This window comes from Thermobia domestica, unplaced genomic scaffold (assembly GCF_964235325.1).
Source record: "Thermobia domestica unplaced genomic scaffold, izTheDome1.hap1.1 HAP1_SCAFFOLD_531, whole genome shotgun sequence".
Classification (NCBI taxonomy): Eukaryota; Metazoa; Arthropoda; class Insecta; order Zygentoma; family Lepismatidae; genus Thermobia; species Thermobia domestica.
Window position 1 is genome coordinate 99685 of NW_027656241.1, and position 22657 is coordinate 122341.

At 35.6% G+C, this 22657-nt stretch overlaps 1 protein-coding gene across 1 annotated transcript; it reads left to right on the forward strand.

Annotated features, from left to right (window-relative positions):
* Positions 1-17253: 17253 nt before the first annotated feature.
* LOC145677019 (uncharacterized) lies at positions 17254-18300 on the forward strand. Its single transcript, XM_081747725.1, has one exon. The coding sequence runs from the start codon at positions 17254-17256 to the stop codon at positions 18298-18300; it is 1047 nt and encodes a 348-aa protein (XP_081603851.1).
* Positions 18301-22657: the final 4357 nt, after the last annotated feature.

Below are 22657 nucleotides of genomic sequence, written 5' to 3' on the forward strand. Positions count from 1 at the left end.
CTTTAAAGAGCTTGTTCTGAGAACATTAATAGTTATTATGAGCTTATTCTGCGATACCTCTTAAAAACTATTAAAGTATATATTTTAGACGCTCCTTGAAGAGCTTTCTTTATCGAAATCAGTTTCTTGAATGATTTTAGCGTTATCATAAGCTATATACTATTCTAAACTTACAGAGCATTTGTGAGCATTAATTTACTAATACAAGGATATAATAGATGAATGCCAATTTTCGATATTAACTTTATTGATATTCAATCACAAAGGCGGAGAAAGAAATATAAGGACATGAAATAAAACGGTGTCGATAACAAGAAAATAGTCTACGAGACAGGAAAAAAGTGCTTTTGAAGTTCTGGAACAATGCCAAGAAGACAAAGGAGCAGGTTTAAAAAATAACCCTTTGTGAAAGAAATTGGATTTCTTTTAACAAACATATTGGGCGTGAAATGAAACTCCAATATTGAGATTACTCGTACAGTTTTCAACTTACAAATTGGTTCGCTCCACCTGGCGAAAACATAATTTTTCTATCCGTACTTTTCTTGCATAAGTTTGAATTATGAGTTTCGTTCCCAGTCTTTTCCTTTCTCTCTGACATTCCAGCAAATATGAAATTCCCATTCTGTCCCCTGAAGTATGCTTTCTAATATGAAGAATGTACAGTAGATAAAATTAAGAAATAATTGTTTGTACAGGTACACAGATCAGTTGAAATCAGATATAAAAATTTGTTAGCAGAAATTCCAAATTTTTGCATGAGAAGAATATGATTTAGGGAATACACGAGATGTGATAGGAAACTTTTAAGACAGGCGACGTCGCTGCTCTAGAGAAGTACATATAATTGCTCGTTAGCGTGAAAACGGTGGTTAGATGTGACCTTGATACGTGCTGCAATAATCTTTGTTCAGTACAGCGTAGCAATCTGGGCGTGTGTGTGTGTGTGTGTCGTGGCGGATTATTAATTGTGTAAAATGGATGAAAATCTGGAACAATACATTTGTGTCAAACTTTGTCTTAAAACCGAGAAAGATGGCCGCAATTCAGTCGAAGATGACCCCCACATCCGGCCGCCTTTCCACGTCAAAAAACAAGAACAAGATTGTGAAAGTTCGCGATTCAGTGCGCTCGGACCGTAGATTTACAATTAGGGAGATGGCTGATGACATGAATTTAAGTTTATACGCGGTTCATTCATTCCTAACTGACGATTTGAATATGCGTCGAGTGTCCGCGAAATCCAATCCAAAAATGTTGTCAGACGAGCCGATACAACACCGACTGGAAATGTCACAAGACCTAAACGGACCCAGAATTGTTAAATAGGGAAATAGCAGATGATGAAACATGAGTTTTTTGGTAAGACCCAGAAACAAAGGCCCAATCTTCTCAGTGCAAGAGCCCAGGTTCAGCACAACCGAAGGAAGTGCGACGAAGTCGATCGAATGTGAAGACAATGTTGGAGTTTTTTGTTTTCGATTCTACGGGTATTGTACATTATGAATTTGCTCCTAGGGGCAGAGAGTTAACCATACTACAAAAGAGTCCTTCAGCGTTTGCACGAAAATTTGCGGAGGAAAAGGCCTGCCCTCTGGAAATACAAGACTTGGATCATCCATCACAAAGCACCGGCGCATTGTGCGTTATCGATCTAGGAATTTCTGGCCAAATTCAACATTTCTGTGCTTCTGGAAACCCCCTATTCCCCTGATTTTGCCCCTGCTGGCTTCTACCTTGTTTCCTAAATTATAATTGTCACTGAAAGAAAAGAGATTTGACTTAATTAAAAACATCCAGGAAAATACGGAGTGAGTTCTTCACAGCCTTACAAAAGATAATTTTCAGGAATGCTTACAAAAGTGGAAACACCGTTGGAATCAGTGTGTTCAAGCAGCAGTAGACAACTTTGAAGAAGATATATTGTAATAGCCTGTAAACACTGCCATCTTTTAAAAAAATTACAAGCCCAGTCTTAAAACTTTCCGATCATACCTCGTACAACGGGAAGTTTAAATGTTATCGAAATTGTCGTTTATCCAGTTTAGAATTAGAATCTTTGAAAACTCTAAAATACGTAATCGGTTATTTTAAGTTAATAGTTTTTTTCTAAAGTTACAGTTAAAAGGAATAATCACATTAGACTTTTCTGAATAAGGAATGGAAATCTGAATATTATACAGAATGTAGAAATTGATTTCTTTCTCCTTATTAATAGCTCAGAAAAGCTGAGACATGTGCTCATTTATTTTAATAAGACGTTTATATGGTAAATTTAATCTCCATAACTTCAAGGGTTCGTGAAATATTCTATTTAAAAAACAACAACAACAAATTAAAAACCGTTTCATCACCATCCTTTAGGATAAGAATTTGAGAAAATCTTTCTTTCCGACAAAAGGCGTTCTCTGTGTTTTAAATTTCATTTTACTAGATAAACTGGATGTTGATAAGTAAGTCTGTTTTTAACTTTTATATAATTGTATAGATAGGCTATTATCCATGGAAATAGTATCCTAGATTATTTCAAGAGGGTTTAGGAATCTGAAATAGAACTGAAATGAAAATGAAAGTCTAGTTTTACGTTGCTAGGTAAAAGAGAGGATTTTGGGTTAAAAGAGAGGAATGATTAACGAAAGTGAATGATTATTAATGATGTAAATGAGACTGTGATAGAAAACGAGAGAATTCGTAAAACCTCAGAGGCATCCAGAAGAACGTGAGAAAACGTGTTCATCACAAACTTGCATGGTCACAAACTGAACTTGGGATTCCTTGCACCAGAGGTGAGGCTCCATCACAATTTTTTCTAAAAGTGGAAATTTTGTTTTAAAAGTCCCATTTTCTTCAGTGAAGTTCAAACTTGCGATGGATTGACTTTCGTGATCTAAAACCGAATCTTCCATTTTCCTAGACTACTGCCAGTATGTTCTTCAAATAGGATTGAAGCCTCTCTAACTTTGAAAGAATATAAATTCTAAAACGAACACGTTTGTAAAAATAGTTTTGCATAATTATGTAGACATCTACGGTTGGGGCACTGATATATCGGTAAGCTTGCGTGTATACGTATGTGATACTACATTTCGCACGGTCATTCTCGTAAATGAAAAGTGTAATAAGGCGTACATTTTCTTTACACTTTTTCAACAATCCACATTTTTAGAAAATCCAAATTTGTCATTGCTAACGTGTGTTAAAAAGAATAAATTCGTCCCTAAGCTGTAAAGCTAAGCTGTGTCTGAAAATTATTCCATTTTTATATGTAAAATATGAATATCCTCTTTGAAGTTTCCTAGTTGTCTCCACTCCTGCGACTGAAGCAAATCTAGAGGTTAAATTCTACGATACTTTCATAAAATTAACACGATTTTCATCTTAAACACTATGTATTTTCTTAGGAACTTAAGATTTTTTAAAACTATTATTGAGGTTCCAATTACTAAGAAGGGGATGCATTGACCTCACTTTAATAAAAAAATAAGTTTAACGAGAAATTTTGTAAAATGATATTCGATCTTCAGAGTATTGGAATGTACCTTCATGTCCAAAATGATTGTCGCATATCTATAACTGTCATCTTGTAAGAATATAATTTGATAATAATTTTACAGGGTACTTTTAATACTGATCATATGTGCATAATCAGGAAATGTATATTTGTGGTAAATTTCATAGGAAAAGAATTACAAATACAAAAATTGGAATGAGTAAAACAAAATGTTGCCAAATGGACAAGAAAGTTTTATTTTCGTTTTATTGTTCTTATTTACTGCTGTTTTGCCATGAAATTTGCCACACACATGTCTTTGCCGATTATACACATACTAACATTATAAGAAATACCGGGCGAATTCGTTATCAAATTACACTCCTACAACAACATATTTATAGATATACGACAATAATTTTGGACATGAGTGTACATCATTAGAGACTATTCCTTCGGATTGAAACCAGGCAGAAAGAAGATGACTTCGTCTAATCTTCAAGGAAACAAAACTGTTAAAAAAATACACAATAACAACTGAGCAAGGCTATGTGATAATATGTAAAAAAACAGTATCACGTAACAGTTTCAACACAATAACTGTGTCTTCATCAGACTTCCACTCCTTCTGGCTGCTTGGGAGTTCGTCATCACTTATATATATATATACTCTCCGGAGATCAACTAAGAAGAAATGGAAAGGAAGAAGAAAGAGAAAAAATAACAAGGAAAATAAGGATAGTTAGAGGACAGAATGTATCCAGCGAAAAAAGTAAACTTTTAATTGGACAAGTGTTCAGCTAAAAAGTGAAAGTGAAAGTGAAAGCCACACAAGTGTTACTTTGTAATGTAGGGGCGAAGCCTAATTAAAAGTTAATCTCCGGAGAGTATATATAACTGATGACCAACTCCCAAGCAGCCAGAAGGAGTGGAAGTCTGATGAAGACACAGTTATTGTGTTGAAACTGTTACGTGATACTGTTTTTTTTTTTTTTACACATTATCACAGCCTTGCTGAGTGTGTTATTGTGTATTAGTACAAAATGGAAACAAGGCCTGACACAATAGTTTTTATAAAAAACAAAACCTTTCCTGAAATGAGAAATTACAAATTTTGATAAAACAGTGCATCTTTTCTTCGTACGGCGCCTATTTTGTGGGATTGAAATTGGTCAAGAATAAAAGAGTGCGGGGAATCTTTCAATACTTCCAAAAAATATTTCAAGTTAACTTTTATTAAAAAAAAAAAAAACTTTCATGCAACATGGCTATCTATGTATCACTCGAGATTTAAGTATTACTCTATTGCTTGGAGTAGTAATTAGTGAAGTAAAGGGTTCAATTATCCCTTCAACTAAAAAGAAAGACATCTTTTACCTGTTTCTATAGCACACATTATTATTATTATGTTATCTAAAAAGTATCAAGCCTTTGAAGGTCAAAATTCAGAATATTTTTATTGTAATTTCAAAATAACGTTATGAAAACACACACACAATTTTCTTCGATGACCTTCTGCTATTTTACAGGCAACACCATATCCCTGTCGATATAGAACACATGTGATTTCTGGCCAAAACAGTGTGACACATGATATTTACAGGCACCTTTAGAAATTAACTTGAGATTATTCTGCGAGTTCTGTAGAGACAAACACAAATAATATTTGAACGATTCCATTTTCGGACTATACAATAAATGCATCAAATCCTCCCAGCCAAGTTCTCAGAATTTCTTACTGGTCGTTAAAGTTATATGAGGTCTTGCGTTATCAGCGTAGCACACAATGCCCCTTCTGTTGACCTGTTCCGACCATTTCTTTTGAACTACTACGTACAATGGCGCTAAAGGTGACAATACAGGTCCCAATCTATCGCTCTGATTCGCACCAGCAGCTCATGATGCACGATCCCCTTCCAATCCCACCAAATGCACAGCAAAACATTCCTGGGTTCAGTGTGAGCTTTTAAACAGATTGTGGAGTTTGTACTTGCTTTGACCACAATCCTTTTCGCACATCGCTGACGCAGGCTATGCACTTTTATTCACTTGTGATCAATCGCTTCAGAAATGGACTGAGCTCATTACATTTCAATAGAAATTCACAGATAGAAATTCAGATCATGTAACACAGAAACGTCTTTGTGCAGCCAGCTTTCTCAAGATAGTTTTGGTGATGGATGTTTCGGTAATTGATGAAGTCAGAGCTGCTTATATTTCAGTCTTGCTCGAGTTTCGCCAAAATATCATTCACTTTGTTGTGATTGGTCTTCCACTACAAGGAGGATTTTGGAAAACGAAATTTCCAGACTAAACCATATCGTGGCTGTTGCTTTCGATAATGAATCTTGCCCACACATATAAAAAATGTCCTCACGATCCTGCAACATACGTTTTCATCGATGTAAAATTGTAAAATATAGCGCAACTTTTAGAGAGGTCCACTCATCGTCACGATGCATTGTCTTATGTCTGCTCGTAAGACTTCCACCACTTTACACAACTACTAGTTTCAACTGTCAGCTTCCGAAGAACGCTAGGGCTGACCTGTTCTGACTCATATAGCTAGAAATTGGGAACACTAAAGACATCTAGTGCGCAAAAATCTTAACACATTTTTGACTATGTCATCTTAATAAATTCGCAACAAAACAATAACTGTAGATTATTGATCTACTTGTCAAGTTATTTGTTGTTGTTTAACTCTAGCTTATGAAACCATATATATAATAGGAATCAAGAACGCTAATGACATCCCAACTTGGCCGCATCACTCTTTCTTTTCTCCCTGACTTCATTTGCAAGTCTTTTTCATGATCCCAATCTATTCGCACGATCTTTGGCTCGTATTCTGATAACCCCTACTCTATATGCAACCCACCATCTTCTCTTGTTATGAGTGCTGCATAAAGAGCAGTCCAAGCCATGATACACGATTACGTTCTCTGGAAGTTTCTAAATCCATTTGTAGATCATTCTCTACCATTCTGTATTAGTTATCACGTCATTCAATATTCATGGTATTAAATTTATTAAGTGTATAGTCACTCATATGTTACCCACAAATTTCAGTGCAAGAAATGGGGCGAATTCTTTCCCCACGTATCAAATAATTTTCTTCTTTATGCTTCTATAGTTTACGTGTTTCTTTATTCTTGAAAAAGCTTTTATTAAGTTATATTTATTTGTTACTTAATATCAAATTTTGCAAATTAAATTGTACGCACTTCTATACTAACTAGAGCTTTGAGAGACAATATCTTCACTTCATTTTTCGCTTTAGTTATCGTTTTACAGTAAAACAGTAATGCCAACCCGTGGGGAAAATCCCATATTGTAAGCTTTTTGGACAATGATTTCTTCAAATGGGACAAAGGGAATTTTTAAAAAGATTGCAGAATTTATAGGATTTTTCATATTATCTATTCCATTGATACGAACAAAATTGTCTATGGTCGAGTAGGGAAATGGGACTTCAATAAACATTAAAATAATGCTAATTGTCAAACTTTGTTACTATAAACTGCATATTAGCCATAACGTTAATTGTACTTTGATATTAAACGAAAGAAAAATGAAAGAAGGAATAGAATTAACGGAAGAAGGTAAAACAAGAAACATCGAACTTCCAAAACATTCCAAATGAAATGACTGAAGAATGAAATTTGTTTAGTTTTATTACGCTCTGTAGAAGATCACGGCACAAAAGCGTGATGGAAATACAGTATTAGGTTCATAACAAAATATATTTATTTTCATCAGCATTTTCAATTGTCTCTTTTAATTAAGGATAATATGTTCATAAGATGTTTGATAAACGCAGACAATCGGAATGTTTGGATAATTCACTCATATATTGAAGAAAATGACTGATATACACTATCTTCATTGTTCCTGCATTCAAAATTTTGATTTTTTAAATATTGGTATAGCGTGGGAAATTTAAGAGTAAAATGGAAATTTCAGCCTCTAAAGATGGGATTTTATAATTTTTCAGGTTGGCTTTACTGTAGTAAAATTAATTATAGCAAATACCGGTATATTTAAATACGAAGGATACGTCAGTAAATTAAACATTTCTTCAATAAAAGACAAACTGGCTCAGATATTTATGTGGCATCGTTGACTGAGATATTAGTTACTACTAGGGTATTGAATAAGACTAAAATGTAAAAATTAATCATTAAGAATTTCTAAATGAATGCTTTTATTAAAACTTCATTACAAATATGTTTCAGAAGGGTAAAAATGAAGAAATGGGACTAGAACTATAAATATTGGGCAAAAGTTAATGTTTAAGTGACGTTTCAAATATCAACAATCATCCGTAATATCCATAAAAGAATTAGCCCTCAAGCATAGAAAGAATGCCAAATGCATTTAATCTTAATGTCTTCATTTTATTTCAGAAAAAAATCTCTTTAGTATGTTTTATAAATCATTGGTTTTTGCATAAGTTTATAACTTATTTACTCATACTTCAATCAACAATCCGGCTCCTTAATATTGTAAGTAGTCATAAAGTCTTAAGGGAGGGAACATCTTTTCCATATGTTTTGTTTAAGAGTTCTGTTAAAACGTTCTGTGATATGTTGTTCACAAAGACACATGCTCAAAATGGAGAGCTCAAAATTGAAAAATTCTTAATAACAGACACACACACACACATACCTGTATATATATATATATATATATATATATATATATATATATATATATATATATATATATATATATATATATATATATATATAATTCAGTAACGAACTTTTTAAGTACATTGAAAAACATTATGTTTAAATCTCTCAATTTAATTCTATTTTATTCGTTTAAATTTTTCAATTTAATTTTATTTCTAGATTGGTCGATTCCTTTATTTTATTATCCTCAATGTTGTGCTACCGAAAGGAAAATTACTTTACTTTCTCTTCTCTCAAGATCAATAGAAGAGAGTATATAATCTTGATAAAAAAAAAAAGTTCTCCCGCCCCCACTTGCTTTAGAACAAATTCATCTCTACACAACCATCTAGTAATAGCCCGTAAGAAATAATAATAGTATGGCTCTAAATGAATATCTTGATTGGCCAAAGAAAATTCATATTTGTTTGATTTTTTATTTGTGTGTGTGTGTGTGTGTGTGTGTGTAGGAGTAAAAGGCTTTCCAAAGGAAGCGAGTGGCCAGGTTTTCCTGAGCAAGAGTGTACATTATGGATGAAATTCATGTGGGCAATTTGTGTTACCCCGTCTACCTGAATGTAATTTATTACTCCTAAGTACATAGTTCAACCTCATTGTTAATCAAAATATTGTATAATGTATCAGCCATTACATTTTCGAATAAAATAGGTGCAGAAACGAATTATTGGATAAAACATAAAATGTATTTATATAATCTATATAGCGTGCAGGTGAAATTGTCGATATTACCCATTAAGTTGCAACACAAGGATGTAAATACACTTCGTCTGACGAGGTAACGCATTTACACATTCAATTAAATGTTTGATCCAGTCGTTTCACAGTAAATGAGAGAATCCAATTTTGCTTTTACACACACATTATATTATATTATATATATATATATATATATATATATATATATATATATATATATATATATATATATATATATATATATATATATATATATATATATATACTTGTACATTTACATGCACGGTACGTATGAAGCAAAGTTTGATTCTCTCAGCCATATAGACAATTTCAGTTTGAATCTTTCATTTCTGTTAATGAACAAGCCAGCAGAAGTTTACGAGAACAAATGCAATGTGTCTAATTTACGTTCAAATTAACAACTGTCACTTTCTTTGTGTGAATATGGAAATATGGAATATGGAAAGTATATTTCAATCTCCGGGTAGCATTACTTTATCAATCACGAAACTAATCATTATTCTGTATCATAAATATGATTATATTTGTACCTTCTATTGACAAAGGTAATCAAAAAATGCTCAAATAATAATTTGTTGCATACAATTGAATGTTTTTGTTATATAATATCAAAATCACTTTCTATACTACTATATATTGAAAGCATATCAATAATAAATATTTTTCCTATTTATATGTATCATACATAAATGGTTGGAAACAATAACGGTACAGTCCGCAGCAAAAAAAAAAAAAAAAAAAAAAAAAAAAAAAAGAACTGCAACATGAGCATATAAGTTTATTGTGAAATTACGCCTAATATCAAAGGGAAACAACATAACGTCTAACGAGGAAGGTCCATAAACCGCGAGAGTTGAATTTTGATAAAAAATTAGTGACAAGATTCAGTTCGAGATGCTAAGAAATGTAGTAATAGTCACTCGATGCGCAAATGCTTCGTTGAGCTGCTACACCTACGCCATCTTCAAATCCAATAGCCAATGTCCAAGAATACCCTTTTGGCATAAAAATGAAAAAAGCTTTTGGTAGATCTAACTTCAATATTGTAAACCGGAGTAGGGCATCTATATGTGGGAGTACTTCCAGTGCATGATCGCCATCTTGAAAGGCGCCATATTGAATCGCGGTCACTGTTTTCACTTCAGCGTTAAGAGCTCTCTCACCCACAGGAACATATAAAAACTGTGCAAGTTAAATTTGTGTTATGGAACACGGCCGTGCGAGCACTTGCAGGGTTTTAACTAATACAGTAGTAGTCACTTGATCTACAAGAGCCACTATACCAATAAGATCTTGAGCCTAGTGAGAGATCATTAATTAAATTGAAATACCTGTAGTGTATATATATCAGTATGTGTTGCGATTATGCATAGCACTCAAATGATGTAATATACGTTAGTTGCAACGGCACCCTTGCTTTACAAGGATATGTCTTGAAGTTATTAGAAAATTAATAGAAAAATTATCAGAAAAATAATAGAAACTAGTGCACATAAGCAGATATTAACCTACTAATCTTTTGCTCTTCAGTTGTGATGATGGAGATCCATAACGAAGTGATTAGCACCAGCATCACGGAGCAGTACAAACACTTAACAAATGCACATTCGTCACAACCTTCATGATCACAGACACTATTTTCTACTTAGAACATAGTGTCCAGAGCATTTGTAAATGAACCAATTTTTGCTCTTGTGACGTATCCACATTTTTGCCATGCATATGCAAGTATGTCCTTTAGGACTGGCGCATAAAATTGATGATACACAACAGAATGCATTTACATTATGAAAATTCTGTCATATAACTTGTTCGGTGTACCAGAAACAATGAATTTATGTCGAAAATAATCATCAAGTCTCCGAATTACCAGCTTATATTGCCGAAAAAAGTATAGATCAAGAGGCTGAATAAATTTGCTGGTCTTTGGGGGTATAACTTCAACACGAATGTTTTTCTCATGTAACAATTCTCACAAGTCTTCATTCGTCTGTCCACTCCACGAGTCAAGCAACAGCAGGGAATCCTCTTTCACATCAGAAATAAACACGTCTTTTAGCCACCGTTTGACGTGTTCACGAGTGAGTTTACCTAATTTGCTCGCATAAATAACAATGTTGAAAGGTGTCTGTCTAGCTAACTGCTGTTTCACTTTGGGTCCGAACACGCCTTTAGGCTCCTGGAAACATATATATATATATATATATATATATATATATATATATATATATATATATACATGTGTGTGTGCTTAGCTCTACTTGGGAAATGTGAATCTGGATGGTATATGCCTAGGACACTGAGGCCAAAGATTGAAAGACTGCTGTGGTATGTTTCTCACCTATTTCTGACAGAGTTCTACCAGAGGCCATTTCGTACTCAAACCTAGACTGATCAGTATTAATGAATAGTTCACGATTCAGTTCTTCGTTTTCCATTTCTGCGGGCGCGGGAAAGTCTGCAGGTGTGGCTTGACACATTGCCAGCAATGGTTTTCCGACCCGCTACACCTGTTCGGACTCCCTGCGAGCCAGCAGTCCCCGCAACTCAATTTTTGCCCGCTGCGGGTCCGCAGCAGAATCGTGCGGGAAAGTCTGCACGTGTGGCATGAATGAGAAGAACCAATGTATTTCCGGCTCGCAACGGGTCCGCAACAGAGTTTTCTGTTGCAAACCCGCAACAGACTCGCAGCAGACTCGTGTTGGCGACAAAGATCAACCAGTTCAGACGAGCAGAAAAGTCTGCTGTGGGCCCGCAGCAGACTCGTGCGGGCGTCTCAGCCCAACCACTTCACATAGACATAGAAAACAGCTCATTTTATTTTCAGCTGCAGTTAAATGAAGATGGAAATTGAAAGAAGAAAACGTGCTGTTTTTGTATACTTAGCCAGTAAAATCCTAAGGAAGAAATAGAGACGATACTGGGTTTATCCGTACGTAAGCTCACGACTGCTTAAAGGTGTATTTTCTTCCATGTTTATTGATTTGCGCAATGACGAAGAAAAGTTCTTTAATTATTTTCGCATGAGCATCACTTTATTTGATGAACTCTTATCGAAAATAAGTGATAAAGTTAAAGCAGAAAATACTTTCATGAGACTAGCGATACTATCAATTGAAATGTTGGCTGTTACATTAATGAGTTGATTTTGAGTTTAACGTCCCGTTCAGCAGCGAGGCTATATGAGACGTGGAGCTACTGATTAACGTGGAATCCGAACCACATGACCTCCCAACGGGAATCGAACTCGCGCCTCCCACGCCAAAGGCGCGTACGATAACCGCTTAGCCACGGAGGAGCTCTGACTGTTACATTAAGGAAATTTAATTATGCTAATTAATTATCGTTTGTAAGAGCACAGAAAGTTAAACATTCGGAGACCTATTCATAGATATTTTCAGATGTTAATAGCGGCCACTGGCGTAGTTTAACAATTGCGTGACTAATTTCGATTTTTTTGACATAGTTGGTGGCTTTAAATTAAAAATGAGGCATTTATTTGAGACTTCTCGAATATCCCGCTCAAGAGGGGGCGTTTCAATAATAGTAAAATTTTTCTTTAATCATTCACAAATTACCGAATGTGAGGATTCGCTTCAGTTAGAGATGTAAAATTCGGTATGTAAACTCATAATAAAAATAATGGAGCACAGGTTTCAGCGTCTTTGAAAATTTTCTCTTGAAGAGGAGATTGAGGGATCGGTGGCTCAGTGACAGTGTTCACCTCTGGTTCGATCCCAGCTTGCGTCAAGTGGGCGTTGTGGTGCGAGAAGCGCCGTGTATGTGTTTTCTCGGGGTTCTCCCGTTTCCTCCCACTTTATTCATTCCACCATTTCATTCATTTATCGTCATTATTTCCTTTAGCCTACCCGGTATAAGCCTGCGACGTAAAACTCAAGGATTTCATTTCATTCGTAATGTAGTGACATTTCCCGTTACATATTGAGAAAGTTTTCAATATGAGGACTCGCTTAGATTTGATATGTGAAATTCTTAATGTATGCTCTTAAATAAAAATAATGAATTTAGTGTTTCTGAATAATCCATTTCTAAGGTGAGAAAAAGGAAACATTTTTATCATTGTGACATTTAACGATAGAAGGTTTTGAGGAAATCCCCAATACGTGTAGCACACCATAAGGAGGCAATGCAGCAAACGGAAGCAGAAACAGATGGGCTGATTATTTTGTAAGCGACATAAGTAGAGTTCCGTGGCAAGATAACTTTGTTTAAGTTGTGCTTTATGTAAGAAAACATTCAGTTGTTACCTGTAGAATAGCAACGACGTGCACAATATTATCAATTGTACGAGAAACAAAAATATTTCTGTTACATCTCGAGCATGCTTTTTGTTCTATAAGCACATGAGTACCCTGATGTTCAACAATTTTCGTGTTATCTATTTAAAAAAAAAATAGTACATTAACAAATAAAGACAACAATTGTCAGCCGAAAAACGATGTTTTTTCTTTCTTTTCTGTTCTACTATTATGTTGATGGTTGTTTTGGACTTCAGCGTCCCTTTTGAGCACAGAGGGTATATAATACGTAAACAGGACCTAAAGTATAATGCAACGTACGTTATAAACAGTCGGTTCATTCCGGAGTGAGTGACAAGAAATCTCATCAAAGAAACTGCATTAACAATAAAGGCTTGTTCTCCAAGCGTATTTGTTGTCTATTGTTATCACAAAAACGTATTCATAGCCTCGCTGCTGGAAAGGGACGCTAAAAGAAAATCAAATGTAAATACTACATGATTTACTCTTTGATTTTTTAAAACATGCATGTAACACGGTAATCAATATCACCGAGAGGACAGTTGATGATCATATTAAGGCCAGTATGTTTACACAGTGAAGATTAAGTATATGTGGTGCACTTTCTGGAAAGTCTAGATGAGAAGTGTTTATAATTCATAATGGATGAGTAAGTCCAAAATATTTGTCATGTGGTGTGGAAACAGGATTAAAAAGTGCTCTTCCTCACAACGGAATTTTACATAAAATAACCATGTACCTAATTACTGAAGTAGATAGGTCCGTGTTTATTACGTATGGATGTGTATCCATAGAGTGATTTTGAATAGCACTCGTCTCTATCCTGATCCTCATTGCTTACTATTGCTTCTCCGGCACGCTTCTTATTGCTTGCAAAAATTCTTATAGTAACCATTCTCTTATTTTCACAAGGGAAAATGGAAAATACAGAAACGTTATCACTAGTGCTCTCAACGGGTCGGGTCGGGTTGAAGACCGACCCGACTCGATCCGTGACCCGAATTGATTGATCCGACCCGATTGACCTGACCCGACAACCCGACCCAAGCTAACCCGATTGACCCGACCAGAGTTGATCCGACTGACCCGACCCTAGTAGCCTGACCCGACAACCCGACCCGAGCTGACCCGACTGACCCGACCCAACAACCCGACTCGAGTTGACCCGACCAGACCCGACCCGAGCTGACCCAGTGCGGGTTTGAGAGCACTATGGTCACGACACTGGGCTCACGCCAAAATGCACTCCCATTGGAAATTAAACCCGGACCACGTGTACCGAAGTCTTACACGTTAACCACTAGCTAGATCAAGCGGGGGGTTTGTATATGCATCTTAATGAATATTTGGCACTTTTGAGGTTTGGTTATTTCTTTTCATAACTGATACCAATGTCCGACGTGGGAGAATTTTTTTTCTTGTTTTAGTTTTGTGTGACGAATTTTTCTTCAGGGTCAGTGTTGTCACCTGCTCGGATGGGAGGGGTTCGGAAGGCAGTAGCAAGAGTCTCGTGGCGGAGACAAAAGGAAATCGTTTAACTACAATGATAAGGGTTGAGGAAACGGGAGAACACCTGTAATTTTTTCCAACCCTTCAACTTTCATTCCAAAATAGGTTCTTATGATTCCGGGACCCGCGCCACTTTGATTTTTCTTTCTCGGTAATTAAAACGTATTTTACAGTATATATAATTGCAAGTAAGAAGATGCATAATATGAATTTTGTAATTAAAAATTTAAAAATACAGTATGATAATTAATTATAAAGTACTAATTTTATTTCATCACTTTCAGCCCAACAAATGAAATTCAAACAATTCGCACCCTGAGCCTTGGTCATCAATACTGCGTCTTATTCTTTGTCTTGCACAGCAAGTCTTGGTCCTGCATTTCGTAGTCTTGGTGGTCTTTCATGCTATACAAGAGCCAAGAATGCTCGCCTCATCGGTACAAATGAAGACCAAGTGTGATTTTGAATATGGTCTTTCATACTATAAGGAAAGGAAGAAAATATGCTCATCGCTACTTGGTGATCACCAAAACAAGGCCAAGAACAAGATTACTATGCACTTCGTCTTGCATATCCAATCTTTATCTTGTTCTTGTATCGATGTTCTTGGGCTTGGTGAAATAAAATGAAATATTCAGTTTAAGGTCCCTCGATTCTGCACCGAGGCTAAGGGATATGGTGACCATGAGAAATGAATGCAATGGTGGAATGAAGAAAGTGTAAGGAAACAGGAGAACCCCGGAAAACCCATTACACGGCGTTTCTCCACCACAAAGCCTACTTAGCACAAGCTGGGATCGAACCATGGACACCATGCACCAGAGATGAATTCTCTACCACTGAGCCACCGCGGCGCTGCTTGGGCTTGGTTGTCCATATCTAATATTTCTTTTGGCCTTGCTTAAACAACTTCTAGTTTTGTACTAAATCCAGACTCCATATTGGCGTAAATATTAATATTACAGTCGATTGGTAAAATCAATCTTCCACATTTAAAAATTAAAGTACACACAAGTACAAAAATAAGCATTTACCATAAAAACACTAGCTGAGTAGCCTGACCCGACCCGTTTGAGAGCACCAGTTATCACTAACTAAAAATGAGAATTTTAGCGGGAAAATGTCACTAAGAGAAGGCAAGTTACATGCGAAAACAAATTATATGTGAAATTGTAATTTTTTGTAGAAAAATATAATTAGGTACATATGCACGCTACACTCATATCTTCAAACACTGTTTTGAGGAGGGGGATTGTATAAGTTTGAAGGGGAAGTTTCCCGTCTTAACATATCTGGATAAAGCACTGCTTACAGGTTAAAGACGACCTCACGGACAATTACTATATATTGTAAGCCTATAGTACCAGCGCAGTTAGTACAGCACCAGCCCATTCGGAGGTAACACGATAATATTCATTTGATCTTGTAAATATTAGTGGTCTAGAAAGTATTGGGTCCTTTGCACATACATGGTGTTAATGTACCGAATCTCAGGGTATAGGAGCCGTAGCAAGTCTGGCCTAACGGACAGTTGAAGTTGGCAGATGTGTGAAAACTGTAACCAGATATCAGGAATTCGCTATGAATATAAGTGAACTTACGAAAAGACTGCGGTATATTTTATAATTTTATTTCAATAAAGGCGCAAATACTGGGCAGACCTTAGAAGAAATGTGTACTATGTATGGCAAGATACGTTATTATCAAAAGCAACAGGCAAAAGATTCAGGCGCTATCTTTCTGCAAATTTCGATGTCGAAGATGCTCCTGGTAAAGACTGATCAATCATAGCAAAAGTGTATGGTATTGTAATCTAAAGTCGAGCAAGAGCAGCACGTAAGAAGTCATGACATCTCCAGTTACCATCCATCACCAAACAGTGTTAAACCATTTCGAGAATGAAGGCTACAAAAAGAAGACATTTGAATGTCACATGATCTAACTCAAAAACATTTACTTGTAGGAATTTCTATCTGTGAATCTCTATTGGACTTTCGCGAACTCGAGCCATTCCTTAAAAAACGTTACTTACAAGTGATCAGAAGTAGATGAATCTGTTTAGAACTGAGCGTTCTTCTCAATAAAAACTAACGCCAGTAAGTAAATGAAGAGGCAGCAACATAAAAACTAATACTTTTTCTCCCCAGCAGGGGTGAGTGTGTGTGTGTGTGTGTGTGTAAAAACGTGACACCAAGAAAGCAACGGTAGCTACGTGTATTGTGTTAATATCGCATTAATCTACATATAACAATGTTCATCTAGCAACTTTGTTTGTATTTTTTGAATTCATATAATTTTGTGTGTTATGAAATACAAATATATTGAAGTCTCAAGCAACGTCGAAGAATTATTAAGAAACCAGCGCCTACAAAAGGATTACATTGACCAAATGGTCCTCCGGGCCGGATCAGGATTCAACAGTGCAGTTAACAAGGTAGGTAGTGAGTGCATATTTCAATATAATATTATCCTTGTATCACTTATACAAAATAAGCCTGTAATAGCAAAGCCTCATTTAGAACGTAAGTGTTAAAAGTGTATTTAATTTGAGTGAAGCATGACGGACAGAATGAAAGAATTAGTTTTCAAGAGAGGTCAAATTAAGGCCAAACTCACTCGTTTTAAACCTTTTGTAGATAGTTTTACAGAAGATCAGAATATTACGCAGTTAGTGTTACGTTACGAGAAAATAAAACAGTGCTATGATGAATTTGATGCAATACAATCCGAAATAGAAATGTTACAGGGTTCATCAGAAATTGATCAGGAAACGCAAGAAAGAGAGCAATTCGAGAATACTTATTTTGATTTAGCAGCTAAGACGGAAGTGTTCATAAATCAACACAGCTCCAGTGCAAAGAAAAATGAAAACAATGAATCAAGCAATTCTAATCCATCAGTTAGGTTGCCGGTGATAAACCTTCCGACCTTTTCTGGAAGCTACGATGAGTGGTTGTCGTTCTATGACACGTTTCAGGCATTAATACATAACAATAGCACGCTGCAGCCAGTGCAAAGGTTTCATTATTTACGTTCTTCTCTACGTGGGGAGGCTCTTGAAGTAATACAAGCCTTGGAAATTTCTTCTGGAAACTATGACGTAGCATGGACTTTACTCAAAGAACGTTTTGAAAACAAAAAGTATATTGTTAACAAACACGTCAAAGCTTTATTTGAAATGCCAATGGTGGAACGTGAGTCGGCTGTTTCGCTTAAATCTCTTTTAGACAGCACGGTAAAACATTTGAGGGCTTTAAAATCATTAAGTCAACCAACAGAAAGCTGGGATGCATTACTTATTTATTTGATTGCGACCAAACTAGACAATACAACACATAAGGAGTGGGAGAAAACACAATCAACGAATGAATTACCGAGCATGTCACAGCTGACACAATTTTTACAACAGCGTTGCCAAGTTTTAGACGCAGTTGATAATAAGCGTAGACCTAAAGAGACACCCTCAGTTCCAAATAACAAATATCAACAAACAAATAAGGCAGGCAAAAAGAGTTCTTACTCAACGACAGCACACGTAACGTATTCCGACAACAATGCATGTCCCAGCTGTAAAGGCTCACACAAATTATTTCAATGCCAGTAAAAACGTGACACCAAGAAAGCAACGGTAGCTACGTGTATTGTGTTAATATCGCATTAATCTACATATAACAATGTTCATCTAGCAACTTTGATTGTATTTTTTGAATTCATATAATTTTGTGTGTTATGAAATACAAATATATTGAAGTCTCAAGCAACGTCGAAGAATTATTAAGAAACCAGCGCCTACAAAAGGATTACATTGACCAGAATCTATGGCAACAATGTGCGAAAAAGATCGTGGTTGAGAGTAGATGAAGTTCCATAGTCTATGGCAAAGTCCACACTGACACCCAGGAAGGTTATACTGAGAGTTGTATGATATTCGAAGTGCATTACGAGCTACTACCGCCGGGAAGAACAACATACTCTGACCTATAATGTCGGGTCGGACAATTAGCGCAAGTGAACATGGCAATTCAAAATAAATAAATGGAAATATTGAACAGAAAGGGTGTTGTAAATCACTCTAACAACGCAATACAACTAATACTTTTAACGACCTCCTCAGAACTCGAGAGAACTTAACTGATAGCTCGAATCCTGCCGAAAACCAGGACCTGGTATTGACAGACTTTTCTTTATTTCGGTCTCTCTAGGACATCATGAATGGTGTTAAATTAGTTTCAAGAGAAACCTGTGGAAACCACATGTCATAGTTTTTGACCAGAAATCACATATGCCTGTGTAATATACAGAAACCACAGAGGTTCTGTAGCAACAGGGTTATAGTGTTGCCGATAAAATGACAGGTCATCGAACAAAGTGGTGGATATGCGGTTCCATAATGTCATTTCCAAATTAGAACAAATGCAATCTTAATTTTGAAAGTCTCGTAAACTTTTAGGCAATCTTATTTAAGAATTTAGTTTACATTTTGAGAGATAGTGAATCAGTTAGATGATCAGGAACTCGCACTCGATTTTACTGTATTACCAAAGAGGTGAAGCCCAAGAGATGGTATCCGGATCAAGATCCAGGTAGTGCCAAATGTTCTAGCAGCACCCTTGGAAAGCATGTATCATGATGTCCAATTTTGCTTGGATGCTCAGGAAGGGCATTACCAGTACCTTCTGAAAGAAGTTTTTCATTTCATTTCTTACATATACAGGTATTACAAGGGTTCTCTGGAAGAAAAGAAATTTCTCGTCTCGAAAACGGGACGAGAAATGCATCATCAAGTTCGAGACAAAACGAGAAACATGACAGTTTTCGTTCCGATTTCCAGACGAGATGATACATCTCAAATGTCGTAGGCAACACTAGTTCCCCCAATTCTTAGATCTCAAAAACTCTTTTGGTGTTACATGGCTCATAATAAACAATTTATAATGTATTTGTAAGAATACAGTGAAGAACACACTTTTATAAAACGCAAGACTAGACGAAAATTCGAAAAAATACAAGATAAGACGAGAATTCTAAAACAAATTACGAGAGGAAACAAAAATTCGAGAAAAATACGAAACGAAACGAAAATGCAAAAGGTAATTATGAGATGAGACGAAACTTCGAAAATAAATTACGAAACTAAATTAGAAAACTGTCTCGTCTCGTCTCGTGATCAACCTAAGTATGTCATATAAGTGTATTGTTTTGTTTCCTCTTGTACTACTTTTAAACCAACATCCCCAAGTGGAAAGCAAAAATGTAGCTACAGATACTTTGATGAAATTTAAATTTTATAACAAATCAGAAATAGAACAGTTTAATTTTTGTAACAAATTATGTACAACATCTTGTTACGTATTTCTTTGGTAAAAATTACAGAACATAAAGAGAATGTTGCGCCAATCCAGGAAGATGGCTTGGTGGAGATTGGGGTTTTGTGCACCTTAAAGCATCAACACTATTGAAGACGTGGATCCACGCCCGTAGCCAGCCCAAAAATGTAGGGGGCCCCGCTGAAGTTAAGGGGGGCCCGATCCAACCATATTATAGTTTATCATCATATTATAGTCCATTTGCAAGCCTACCGTGAAAATTTTAGAGGTGCCAGCAAACATTTAGGGGACCAGGCTCCCTAGACCCTCTGGATACGGGTCTGCGTGGATCTACATTCTAATATGGGATCCCAACCACAACTTCCAAAAGGAATCGAATCCAGGTCTCCGCGCTGAAGATGCGTACATAAACACTATAGTCACTAGGAAGTTTTAATCTAGGAAGAGAAAGAGTACTATACTATTTGGGGACAAAAATTAAACACAAAAATGTTAAAGTTACAAAGGATAAATGTTTATTTTTAAGTAGTATTATAATAAAGATTTTTTTAAATATACAAATTCGTCTTTATCCTTTTCTGACTACGACTTTGACCTATAGTTCCAAAGTTGAAATCGTCTTGCAAAATCTAGGGGAAAAAAGTTGTTTCGTGTCAACATTTTTACGTGTATAACATCGAGATATTGTCACTGTGTATCACGAGAGGTCAACCCATCATTAAGCCTACATCACAAACATGAAGTTAGCTATATAAATGTAACAACGAAAAAAACTGAGTACCAGTCTGATCATGTAGTTTCTACACCATAACAGCCTCAGAGATAAGAAGCTAAACGAGGATTTATAGCTTCATTATAGAACGCAACAGACATGCATAAAATTGGGTGGTGCCACTAACCGACCAACATGATTACTGATTACTTTTAGATGATGATCTTGTTTGATGACAAGGCAAGGTCATTTTGTGCAATAAAAATTTGTCCTCATAAGTTTTCGTAGCAGAGCTAGTGATTCATTTATGGTAATTAAGGGTCATTTTTCTGAGAACGACGACTAAACTCTTACTATAAAGAATATTACTATTACAAAAAATGTGTGTGTATGTTGCGAGTGTTATACAGAATTTTACCAAAAAAAAAAAAAAAAAAAAATGACGACGCTAAGACTTGATTTCTCCTATGGTGGAACACTATTCGCTTATTTGGTCTTTTGCCTGACCCACAACATCCTTCCAAGCTAAACATTATTCTCAAATTCTTTTTAGCCATTTCACCTCTCAAGAGTTCTAGAACTACGTAGACCCAGTAACGAAATTATCATGAAAACATTCAACATAAACACCATACAATACCCGTCGTATAAAAAGAGCTGGAATTTGGTTTCTTCCTAGTAAATTCAATAGGCTTTCACCTACCATAATTCCATCTTGACCTCTCGGAAATAATTGTCAAATCTGCATAGTGCACAATTAATTAAGTTGTAAAAATATTGTGTAAATATTTGTGAATGTTTTATTTTCCATTACTGTTGTTATTTTTTCGTGTTGAGTTTTATTTTTCATTGATCTCAATTTTACGTCTCCATGATTATGACCTACAATCAAAAGGTGGCAGATGATTAAAATGAATGATCATGAAAGACTAAATGGAATATAAGTATGGAAGGTAATGGTAAAACCTCTAAAAAGTCACCAGGCCAATTTATTATTTAGGCAATGTTTTATGATAATCAACTTTAGGGACAAAATATCAGCTGTAACTGCCGTTATATCGCTTTCTCGACGAAAAAACGATATTTCCTATTCAAATTAGTTCTCCACTTGCTTTATAAAGTTTGGGTTAACATGAATTTTACTTCCGCAGAGAATCAAACCCGAGACAGCAACTAGCTCAATATAAATGTAATGATGATGTTTAATACAATTTGAACAAAAGTATGTCATGTAGAACGAATAAAAATACAACTTGATAAAAAAAATTCAATTCATATTATGGAGGGTGAATCACAATCTTCGATTCAAAACTCTTACAATAAGTTGTACTGATATTCTGAAAGAATTACATTAGTAATTACTAATGGATAATGTAATATCTATACAGGATGGAGATACCCATACGACCGAATTGTTCAAACCTCAGTTTGTAAAAGGAGTAAGTACATTATTGACAATGTACGGGAACTCTTGAATTAAATAATATATAAAAATGATTATCAAACAGAAACACCTGAACAATATGCAACTTACGTAATTAATAGAACGCTCAACTACCTTTTATCCACAGTACAGTGGAATTGAAGCATGTAACTCATGGTGTCCAGCGGAATACCACGTTGTCTTATAAGTTTCCCGTTATGTCAGAACAGGAACTTTTGACACCTCTGAAAACATTAGTGATAACTAAACATAGCAACCAATATAGCAATGTAAAGATAAAGTTATTCTGATAGATATCCATTAATAGTCGTTTTTCGTCTTGTTGCAGGTGATCTTCTGATCTAAAATATGGAACGGTAAAGAACACTAATTCGTGATCTGCAGTATGAGTTTAAACTGAGACACGTAGCCCGTGAAACAGCACGAAACAACTGTGAAGCGAAAGAGGATATGTAGTGAGTTAGGACACAGCAAAAAT